This window comes from Atta cephalotes (assembly GCF_000143395.1).
Source record: "Atta cephalotes unplaced genomic scaffold scaffold00020, whole genome shotgun sequence".
Lineage (NCBI taxonomy): Eukaryota > Metazoa > Arthropoda > Insecta > Hymenoptera > Formicidae > Atta > Atta cephalotes.
In genome coordinates, this window is record NW_012130084.1 from 1,514,781 (window position 1) to 1,527,700 (window position 12,920).

General features: G+C 35.8%; 1 protein-coding gene across 1 annotated transcript in view; it reads left to right on the forward strand.

The window, feature by feature from the left end:
- The window catches only part of LOC105619252, a 110,933-nt gene extending 98,361 nt beyond the window's left edge, over window positions 1–12,572 (forward strand). The window contains exon 3 of the mRNA XM_012200776.1: window positions 12,444–12,572. Coding sequence (XP_012056166.1) covers window positions 12,444–12,572 — 129 coding nt within the window. The remainder of the gene's footprint in view (window positions 1–12,443) is intronic.
- Window positions 12,573–12,920: the final 348 nt, after the last annotated feature.

The window sequence follows — 12,920 nt, forward strand, 5'->3', positions numbered from 1 at the left end:
TATATATATATATATATATATATATATATATATATATAATAATTTCATAAATTAATACGCATATTTAATTGTATTTAACAATACAATTTGAATGAACATTTTCTTCTTTTATCTTAATACATTTTAAAAAAATATGTCTATATTTTTTATTGAAATAATTTTTTATCCAGGTTCTAAATCGTCTAACCGAACTTTTTATATTTATATTTTCAAGTACAATAATATAGAAAAATTTGTAATTTTTTTCATATTTTTCTTATTTTATTAAAAAATGAGAAAAAATACATGTAAAACATTCTTAAGTATTCTACATAGTTATTTTGATAATCCAACAAAATTATTTGCCGAGTATCCAATAAATTTTTAAGTACTTCATTTTTAATTCCCATGTAATATAAATATATAGATAGTATATGTAACTGAGAATCTTGTTTTACACAAAATAATTTTTTAATTTTTAATTCGTGTTTAACATATAATGTATTTTATAGTTTACATAGCTCAGCAATACTTAAAGTCTCGCGATATCTATTTCCTGCGAGGTTATTATATCGAAACGTACGACGTTCTCGCGAAGTGTGCATTTATCTGGAAACAGGATCCCGTGCCAGGGGGCCATCAGCCAGCTAGCCGACTGGCTGGCCGGCCGAACCTCAACGCTCTTTGTCGGAGCTTTCGTCGTCGACGAAATGTAAATCGCCCGGTTTCCTACCGTGTACGTGAGCTCCGTCAAAATCGCGTGTGTCATTTCATTTGCAGAAGTGTGGCCGCGGAGTGTGTCACGGCATCGAAAGTTTCACGTCGTTACGAGTCTGCTGCCACGAGTCAACCGACTAGTGGTGAGACAATAGGGTGCCCCTCCCGCGCCTCAATGGCGGCCATTACGCGATTACGTGTCTGGGATCGCCCCGTACATACACCCCGCTACCGAAGTTTAAGCGTTATTGACGAACGTCATTTCTGTAATGATAGCCCAACATGCGATTTTAGTATCTTGGAAGGAAGGGGGAGGACTCGATAGGGGGACGAGCGAGGACGGTACGTTCCAAGACATTTAAACGCCACTGACGTCTACGTCGTATACGTAAAATCGATAATAGTGCTGTCATTCAGTATGATGCGGGAACGCTTAGGAAAATATCGTAATAATGATGAGATGACGCTGCAGTATCGTTACATCGCATCGGTTTAATTTCGTTATAGTTCTCTAACGTAAGAAGTTAAAGAATACCATCTCGAGAGTTCATTGCGCGCAGTCAGATATATTCACGTAGTAAAGAGATCAGTAATATAACATTGATACTATCATTTGTATCGTTGCAAATCACGTAGCAAAGTTAAAAGACATCGACTGCGTACAGAACTGCCTCGCTGCAACAAATCACATTCGATCGCCGTTATATTTTGCATCAATCGAGCGGACGAATCTCTTCGCGGTCGGGCGGAATCTCTATCTTCCCGATATTCTCATCGCTTGGAAGCCGCGGGTTTTGCGTCGCTACTACGTCGATCGTCGATGAAACTGCGACGACGGCCCCGCTGCCACCGGCCATTACGCCATTACGGTTCATTTTCGTTTAACAGCCGACGATCGTACGACGGCGCAAGGTGTGGCCGTCACGATGAAAAGTCAAGCCGCAAGGCGCAGCGAGACTGCGGCTGCCAGACAATGACGACCGATGATACTCTACCTTCGAAGAAACGACGACCCAATCGGAAATTGCCGATGGATATGGACGATAGATGAAAAGCCGCTCTATTAAAATGTCTAGTCATTTTTTTAGATGTGACCCCCGCACGTAGAACTTGTGGGTGGTTCTCGGTCGATCGAAGATCGTCGTTGTATATGAATAATTTTTTTTTTCTCTCCAATTTCCATGTCTCTCGAAAAGTTTGATAAATACCGGCTCGAGTCTAAGAGGGTTAAACAAGAAATTTCCAGCGTTCATTCGCGTAACGTTTCGTCGGAATCCCCCTGAGTGCGAATACTCACACATGCATATGGATATGTGTGTATGCGCGTATATCCGCACGGCAATCACCGTTTTATGGTTAAACCGGCGGATTAAGTCCTCCCGCTACCTCTTCCGCCACGATGGCTACACGGCTTGGCGTGCAGCGTATCCCAACCCTCGGTTATTTTTCGCATTTGCCCACGAGATGTAATAACGAGATTTAGAAAACACTTCCCCGCGCCCGGCTTGCCTACCTGTCCACGCGCGCAGCGATCAGAGGAGTAAACGAAAAAGGAAAAGAACCTGGGGAAAAAGGAGACAAGCAATTTTCTACTCACTGATGAAAAGAACCCGGGTCATTCCCCAGCTTTGTGGCTTTTCCGCAATAATTTTCCGAAATAATTGAGACGTACGGGTGTTTCTTTTGTGTTGTGAAATTTTCCGACCTATCATGTAACAACAAAGGATTGAGACACCTCTCTCTCTTCCACGTAGTCATTAGTGTCAAATCAGCGTTTAGGTATTCGTTAGTATAATAGACAAACTATATATCTCTCCATTATATAATTTTACGATATCTTAATTTGCAAGAGGGACATACAATTTTCCGATTACGAGTTATTAATTAGCAATTAACTAATAGCAAGTATTATTTAAGTGTATCGTTTTATAGATAAGTTGTCACATAAATTGTGTCTATTACAAAGGAAAGAATAATTTTGTCTATGTATCTAAAAGTTTAGCTAGGTACAGATCTGAAAATAATTTTGTTGAATTAAAATAAGTATCTAGAAAATTCAAGCATGTTGAGCAATGCTGCAAATAATTTTGAGATTCTAGGAATCAGTTTGATTTCTTTACAAAATTATTTTGATAATCCAACAGAATTATTTTTAGGTTTATATCTAGCTATTTTTAGATATTTCAGCAAAACCGTTTTTTCTATATAGATATTAATGATAAAAACGCTGTAATCGATCATCATATCGATAAACTTTAATAAATAATCGAAATCTTTGTTTCATGAATTTGGGGAGTATATAGAAAATAATCGATATGTTGCACATTAGGGTGAAAAATTTTACATATTATCATATATGCTATGTATCGCCGCGTTTTACGCTACATGTATCAGGGCCGACAATCGGGGTGACATTATTTCATCGGTCGGAAAAATAGTGGAGGGTGATCTTGCAGAGAGACGGCCGGGCACAAAGTTAGCATAGCCCGTGACTTAGTGGTCCTGAGGGTGTCGTCCGTCAACTCGAGAAGGGCCTTCCTTATTTCGCGATATTTTGTCGCCGGCACGATATTTATCGTTCATGCAGGACTGATGAATAACGTTGTAAGCTGTAGCGAGATATTATAATATTAAGCGAATTTAAGAAAAATACATAATATATAATCACAACTATAACAAAAAAATATATAAACAAATATATTAAAAAATTCTTTATAAACATCTTAAAAATGTTATATATATTTAAATATATTTCGAATTAATTAATTCCATTATATAGGTAATATAAATACTATTGTAAATACTTTTTTGCGATTTTTTAGTATAATTGTTTCTCGTAAATTTTAGCTATCAGAAGAACAATGCATGTATGTGACAAAGTTTTGTATTCGTATAGATGCGATGACACATGCATATCTCTCTCTCTTTCTTTCCACGTTGTTCGCTTTCTCTCTTGTTGGCACTCGAATATTCGACCAGTTAATTCCGCTACATTTGAACGCGTCCCGGCGAAAACGGGCAGATATATCACGCAAATTGCCATTGTGGTCGCGACAATATGCTAAACGCGGGGCGCGTTAACGGTTGGCTATTAGCATTTCGTTATTCCGCCGGTGTGTATGTATGCTATATTCAGGATGAAAGATGTATGCTCGAAGCCGGACGAAAAACCGCCTCGCTGCGGCAATTCTTTCTTTCTTTTTATTATTGGACGAACGTCTTTCTAACTCGTGTACACGCGCTATTTGCGTCGAACGACTGTGTGTAAGCCGTGATTCATTTCCTTTATTCCTCAACAAAAAATTCATGTCATTTTCTAAATCCGCTATCTATATTCTCATCATGCCTTTTTTCAAAAATTACTATCGACGATAATAATAGCCATTTATTAATTGATATTTCAATTTGCGATAGGTGTCAATTATAAATATATTAGAGAAATATATCAGGTTACGTTATTTTATACCAAATTGAAAGAACGATTTTACTCGAATATCCAGCAAAAATTTAGTTACATACACCGATTTGAAAATAATTTTATTATTATTATATATAGACCATCAAAATAATTATATCGAAAAATTCAAGCAATGCTAAAGTTTGCCAAAAGTTTTAACATTCTAGCAACTAGCGAACTTGAGCGTTTTATATAATTATTTTGAAGGTCCAACAAAATTATTTTCGAATCTATACTTAAATTTTTAGATATACTTCAACAAAACTATTACTTTCCATATAGCAACATTCGAAGTCTGTTCTCTCGAACTTAGATTCGATATACATTTTTTTCAATTTTTTGCCAAGCAAGAGGATGCAAAGTTCACTCGTAGGATAATGCTCCTCCATGCACTCGTTACTCACGAAAGGGGGTGGAATATCCGATCAGTACAACGCATGGGAGAGCCTAAATCCTCGAACTCATTAATGAGCTCGCGCAGTCCACGGGCGACGCGCGCGCATATGCCAGGCTTTATACTTGAGGTTTAATTCGAGCCGGCCAAATTAATTTGCCACGATGAACGAGTCGGTGTGTGTATATGCTGTTAACGTTGCGTTTCAAATCGGTCCAGATTAGCCCTGTTCATTAAACACGAGCGTGTGCGAAATCGACGGCTGGGCGCCGTCGGATTTGCGCGGCGCGCAACGGCTGCAGTATCAGATCAGCATCATCGGCATCATCGTCGCCGAGAGCCGTCGAGTTTTCGGCACTTTCGCGTTACGCCTGCGCTTCCTGTAATCGACAGGCGTATATCGGCCGAAATTTGCGGTCGAGCAACAAGCACTGGTGTTATCCGCGTTAATCTTCCGCTCTACGCGGAACCGTTGATGAACTCGTCATAATGAAATCTCGGATTTATTTCGGGATTACAAGGGTTTACAATCGATCTTAATTCTTTTCATAACGAGAAATGTTGCATGTGATGTTATTAAAAAAAAAAAAGAAACTATCGTTTTAATTGTTTCTTTGAATTCTCTTGTTGAATATTTTTTCAATCTAAACATGTCAAATATAGAATTATTCTCTTTATGCATTTATATGTATTATAAATGAAACTGCGATAAATAGTAAAGTAGAAAATTGTCAATAAGGAAAATGAAGTAAGAATTACTAGTCGATTAAATAAGAGGATGTTTGACAACGATATTCAGCGTCCCCTTTCTCGTTCATCATCTCTTTCTTTTGCTCACTTGATTATTACTCCGAATAATAACCATTATCATTCGCAAATGACGCACGTCTGTACACTGTTTTCGAGTAATGATAATTAGTGGAATGTCAAGAGATCTGATTTGTTATTAGGCGATATTAGTTTCTCGGAGACGACGCGCGCGGAACACAATGGCGCACTGTGAAATTGTGTCGTTGGCTTGACGTTGATAATAATTATCACGATAGCGGACGTTATTGAATGGAAATTTTGCGTAACTCATGTAATCCGTATCGCGCAATTAATTATTGTACCGTGATAAGTCGCGATATTATTCCGTTCGTCCCTTGAGCATATATGCGGGCGGTCGAATTGATTGCGCGCTAGCGTCATGTTATACATTATGCATACATCATTGTGTTGCGTACACGCGCTTTCCAGCTGATTTCGGCTATTTCCTCAATCACTTAATGTACACCCAATGTGATTATCATTATAATGACAACTCGATGACCATGTAATGATGTTGATTTCTTTCCTTTCATATCATCTCTCAAAATTATAGGGACAAGAAAAGTCGTTTCAAATGAATTCTTATAAAATGATTTATGCGACATTTTCCGTCGAGGCTTTTTTATCGCGACATTTTAACATTTTATCGAATATTCTTATCCTTTTCGAAGTTTTGTAATTAATGAGAAGAAATTATAAAAATGATGAATATTTTTTATAAATTAATTAATTATAAATAAATATAATATTATATATTTGTTGATCAAACTGTCATGAATTAGTCTCATTGCAATTAGAAAAGAAAATCTGAACAAGCGATGCAATAACAATATATATATATATATAGAGTGAACATGCTTTGTGGAATATCACAGCCTCGAAAAAAGGTTTGGTGCGAGAATTCACAGTTAAAAAATCCAAAAATTGAATTTAAAATCAACTGTTAATTTTTTAGAACTCATGGGGAAAGTATTATACATGGCTGCGCAATTTTAAATGTTAAAATGTAATTGTCTTCACCAATACAAAAGTATAAGGAACTTTATTCCTTCCTATTTCCTTAGAGTCTACAACATTAATTCGGCTAGTACGGATAGTTTTATCCTCATCGTACACGGTGGAATATTCTTTCTCTTCGCTGAGAAGATTAAAAACATAGTTACGGGCATGCATGATGCAAATGCGACTGAACAACTTGACTGTATTCCAATTGCGAATTTAGCGAAAGACATCAATGAGTGATAATCTGGGCAAATTGAACGAATTTATAAACAGGAATTAATGAGGAATTTCAATATTTGCAGTTGTTAAGGTTACAGATTAATTAAACTATTAAAAAAAATTTCATAGTTTATAATTTCATTGGTTATCCTCCTCCCCCTGTTTAGCAATCATTTTCACATCCATGGGTGAGACAAGTAATAAACTTATTTTTCTAAAATTATGCGATATTTTCTGTCGCAGCTTTTTATCATTACTTTTATATATTTTATTAAATGTTTTTATCTTCTTTCAGGGAAATTACAATTAATGAAAAGAGATTATATTTATTGAAAGATAAATATATGTATTATAGCAGCACAATAGGAAGAAGAGAAAGCATCAATCGAAAAACATCTGTATACATAGAAATAATGAACTGTACACATCATCATCGTCTGTTTATTATAGCACATCGGTTAAAACTTTATTGCGTTCTTTCGCGAAATTCCGGAACCGGCGTTCCGGAAACTTTGACCGATCGAGAATTTTTGGCCGCGAGGATACAAATCGATCCGTATGACAGGCTCGATCGATTGATCGTTCGGTGGATGGCTCTCGAGAGCGTGCAGTTAAGCTACTCTATCTCTCTCTTACTCTCTCTCTCGACAAAAAAGCCAGCTGCCGTGAACGCTAATTTCGGCACGCGCGCCGCGAGGCTTTTTAAGCGCCGTAATACAACGGAAAGCGCAATGCAACGCAACGCCACGCGCACATCCAAAGGATGGAGCGCGTCCTGAATACCGCGCACCTTGCGCCCCGTTAATTACGATCTGGCATGGTACGTGCGCGCTTCGTAATCACTTTTTGCGCGCAACTTTTGTTGTGCGAGGGCACATAGCACGGATCTCAAAAGTATGTACACACACAAATTCTCTGATATGTGATAAACATTCATTTAGTATCGATAGCCGACATTTTTAAAAGAAAAAAATATTCGTGAGAAAGTTATTATAATGTATTGTAATAATCTTTATTTTGTTGTTTATATATTCTGCAGAAAGTTTTTGCATTATACGTATTTTTTAACAAAATTGAAAATGATAAAAAAATTAGTTTTTTAATGTGTTGTATTTGAAAATAATGAAAGTTTAGTGACAATTTGGAACCTGGAGATAAAAAATCGTTTTAATAAGAAGTAAACATGCTTTTAAAAAATAATTAAGGTAAAATGATAACATTTTTATTTAAACAGTAAGATTGTATTATTAAATGTAAATATTGATCTAATGTATATACTATATAACAATAAGTTTTATACAAAAAGTATAAATTTTTAATTTTAATCAATTTTTGCAGAGATTATACATCTGATACGATTTTAATATATCCAATATTATATTATGATATTTCTTTTTTTTTATTCTTCCGATATACAATATTCATATGTTTTTTCTTGATTTTCTACAAATATAAGTTTAAATACAAATATTAGTTTAAAAAAAATATTTTTGATAATCAATACATACACGAAAAGAACGATTTTGCTGAAGTATTTAAAAATTTAGCTAGATGCAGATTTGAAAATAATTTTGTTGGATTATCAAAATGATTACATAGATAGGAATCACAAGCATGATCCTTTCTAAATCTGAATCAGTGGCTAATCACTGTAATGATCTCAGTGCCACTAGTAATCAGTAAGTTAAATGTGAGATCCCTAACCTAGCTAAGCTTATTTATGTGATCTAACTAATCTTGTTTTATTGCTTAAATTCAATGAAATTGGAAGATTGATATTAACGTGCAAATATCAGTATTTTAGTTATATAATGCTCAAACATTCTTCCTTTTTTAATTGAACTTCACTGATTATTAGTGCCAAGTATATTACTGGATAATTAATAACTATCCACTGATTCAGATTTAGAAAGTAAGCAATGCTGCAAAAAACTTTGACGTTCTAACAATCAACTTAAACGTCTTACATAATTATTTTGATAACAAAATTATTTTCAGATCTGTATCTAGCTAAATTTTTTGATACTTCAATAAAAAAATTTATCTTTCCATGTATTTCCAATCTCCTTTCTTAAACTAGAATCTTAAAGGTATTGATAGATGGAGCATATTGTTCACTTATAATTTCAAATAAAAAGACATCGATAATAATTGTAACAAATACTAATGACGGAATAAAGTTGTCATTCGGGTTGCTTCCGGGTTATTAATCGGGAAATGGAAGAAACCTTTGAGTAGACGTTTCCAGAGATGTTATCACCCTAATCGAAAGACGTTATCTAAGAAGAAGTTCATATATGTGATACTTATACATATACACGTACACGTTTGCGGGAACTGGTGCATCCTTAAGCAGCAAATATCAAGAAAAGAGAGAGCAAGAAAAACCGCGTGACGGCTTACAGGCGGTAATAAATGTTTCGAGGTTCGTAAAAATATTATTGCCTTCTGTACGGCGCGATACCAGAAGACAGTACGCAAAAGTAAAAGGGGAACGACTGAGATGATAGAGACACTCGAGCCAGAACCTGGCGAATCCATTCGCAGTTGTACATCACGGCAGATCCGCGTTATACCAGCCGTGGAATAGTGACGTAATGAATTATGAAAAGCAACTTGAAAAAAAGTTATTTTATATTAGTTATGAGATCACAGAACCTTTATACATAATTATGTCGGCACAGACATAACAATTTTACATTTTTCTTCTTTAATATTAAATGACTTCTTTTTTATGAATATGATATTATTTTATAAATTATTCATGGTATAAGTTTTACGGGATTGTGATTTGTTAGAGTCATACATGCTTTTGGATGTATGGGCAGGTAAACGTTTTATTCATTTAACTTTGTATTAAGTTGAAGTATACTGAAAAAACTTGAAATTATAGCGTGTATAACGAACTTGAACGGTGAATAATTTAAAAACAGAGTTGGGGTTTAAATATCGCCTTATTCTATGTCTACATGGAAAGAATGATTTTGCTAGTAAAAATTTAGATAGATATAGATTTAAAAATAATTTTATTGAACAATTAAAATAATTACGTAGGAAACTTGAGAATAAATAAAGGTGTAAAAAATTTTGACACTCTGGCAATTTGAGCGTCTTACATAATTATTTTGTCCAACGAAACTATTTTCTTTGTATCTAGCTAAATTTTTAGATATTTCAGCAAAATCATTCTTTCTGTGTAATCAAAATCATTTCTTTCCTGGTTATTCAGGTTATTCAACTTCATTACTTCGAATTCGAATAAATATATGCACATAAGCATATTGATCGGACTTGATGATACGTGAACTAGACTTTGATTCAGATATATAAGAGAAGTCGGCTTGGAATATCCTGAAAAAGAACTGGAACGAATAAATGACACACCTTCTGTGCATGTAACTCGAGAAACAGCATTCGTTATCGCGAGGCTAATGTATTATCACGTTTGGAAGACAAATAGAATGACAATGCCAGACGGAAGTGAAAGATCCAGGAAGTATTACGCGTACAGTATTACGATAATGTAATATATAAACGCTGTATAGATTGTGTGCAAAGCAGTGCAAATATATTTTGTTGTTCACAATTGAATTTTATCTTTAAATATATCAGTGAATTGTTCCTTATTAAATTAACATTTACAAAGCTTTAATCACATATTTTTCCGGAATTCAATATATTGAGAAACAAATTAAGAAAAATCACGTGTATATAAAAAATATGCACATATATAAAGTAAATAAAAATATGCACATACATAAGTAAATAATAAAAGAGATATGTTTTATTTTAGTCAATTATCATAAATTTGTTTTACATAAAATAGAAAGGAAAAATTAAAAGAGCCATAAAAATTAAAAAAAATTGAAAATTACATAAATAAATTGGATAAAAGTATCATAATGACTATTAATGAAATCTACCTGGAAAGAAGAAAGTTGCTTGCGATAAGCAAGACGTTATATTTTTATTCTGATGTAATGCTCCCTCTTACCCGGAACAGCTCCGCTAATATCGCCGTATAATCTGTCGCCATTCCGAATAAATAACCCGCGGTGTGGCTAATAAAATTTTACCGCTTGCGAATTTTTGTCGCACACGTCGTCTTAGCGCATCGCTTCTTCGCGCGACAGAAGATTCCCGGCGGATGCGTTTTTCACGGTGGCACGGGATACTGTCTATATAAAGACACATAGCCGAGCAAAGCAGGAGGCGGCACAGCGTGCACCGTGGCGTCGCTTCATTTGTCTTTATATTAACGCCGCTGTGTAACGTCGTAACGGCGTTATGACGACAACACAACGGGTAGCGTCGGCGTCTAACACCACCGTGAAACAATTTTTTACCCCTCCCAGCGTTTTCTCGCGGCTCTTTTTTCGCCTCTTTATATAAACGCGCTGCCGTTTTACGAGGGACGAAGGCAGCGAGAACTGCCCCTGATTCCAAATTATTACTCCTGCGAACGTCGCCAGGGGTTGCGTCTCTCGGTAAATTGCGTTTTCGCTGATATGGAAGATGCGTGATGATCGTGATCGAAGATAAAGTCAGGAAAGTGTATATTTACGTGTATTTATATGTGTTTATTAGAAAAAGAAGGTAAACTTTCTCTCAAGTTGAATTGATTGTAGCGAAAAGAAATTAAAGAAAAAAATAATTCGAGAGAGAAACAAGAAATGATTATAAATTCTTCTGTTATTTAAAAAAAAAATAATGTTGAAGAATATTAAGGATATAAGTGCCGTACACAAAGAATGATTTAGCTGACATATCTAAAAAATTTGGTAAACATAGAAACTAATATTATCGGATCATTAAAACAATTATGTATAGAATATTTAAGTATTGACGACAATGCTGCAGACTTTTAATATTCTAGCAGTTTCAACGCATAATTATTTTAATAATCCAAACACAATTATTTTCCGATCTAGGTGTATTTATACAGTGAGGAAAAATGTACTAATTGTAAGTTTTAATAAATATTTATTTGAATAGAGAGTATGAATTTAATTTATTTATTATACTTACGATAAATAAATATATTTATTAAAATTTAATATATTTCTTATGTTAGTATAGCTAAATTTTTAGATAGTTCAGTAGAACCGTTCTTTCCGATGAAGCAAACTTAAACTCATTGCTAATGTATTATTAAAAGATTAAATGAAACCAATTTCACAATTTCTAAAAACAATACGATGTTACGTAAAATCTCAGACGGTCCCCCAAGTGCATTAGCGCGATAATTGCAAATCGAACTTCCTAATGCATATTCGTGTTGAACTTTCGTGGGTGAACTTTCAGATCTATAATAGACATGGGTGTTGAAAGGGAAGGGATGCCGCCTTTTTGTCTCGATGCAGCACGGCGGCGACGAGATACGTCGATATCTCGATGTGGATACATACCTACAGGTAACTTGCAACAGTGCAGCGAATAAAGTTTTCTACCGCGTTCTCGTATATATAAAGTAATACCGATACGCGAGATCGGTTCCTTTCCTCCTCTTCGAGGATGTAGAAGGCGGTATTGGATGGTCGATCCCAGGGGATTAATTCCGAGCCAAAGGGCAGAAAATATTCACGGTTCCTTAAAATCCGACGAGCCTGTCTCTTACGAGCTTCCTCTGGGGTGGCGTTACGCCAAACGGTCACTCAAAATACCAAGAACCCCTGCCGTCCATTTTCCATTGCCTACGGCAATCGTCCCTTAATCTGTACTGAACTGAGGTACATGGGATACAGATAGACGAAACCTTCCTGTTGAATAGGCACCGCTGACGATTCTTTCTAAATGTTATACGATACTTTCTCTGTACTTAATTTAATAGTCTTTCTACAGTGACGCACTTGTTTCTGATTGCAGTCCATCCGCTGCACGGTGAACGGCTGCTCTTGCGAATCTTTCACACCCGGGAAACGTCATCTGCGCTACTGCGAGAACTGTCATCATGGATGGGTGCCTCACGGTAAGTCCAAGCGTATTTTTAAATAATCGCAATATCGAAACTCGCACGTTTCGAGCGCACTTGTGAAAAAAAAAATAAAGAGGGAATAAAAGTGATGAAAAAAAAAAGAGAGAACGATGGCGGGAAGATTTTCCCGGGGATATATTCCGGCGCTTGGTGTCGCGTGCGCGCGGTTAAACGCAAATTTTCCAACTGTCAGCATACTTCATCCGACGGGCCCTCAGGGACGAAATTCAATTTTCCAACGATGACCGCCGCCCAACCCTCGTTGGGCATCGCGGCCGCGCGCCACCCCTTTGCACAATAGAAAGAAGCGCGCGCGCACGCACACGTATCTTCGAACACGCGTGTATTCGACGATATAAGATAATATC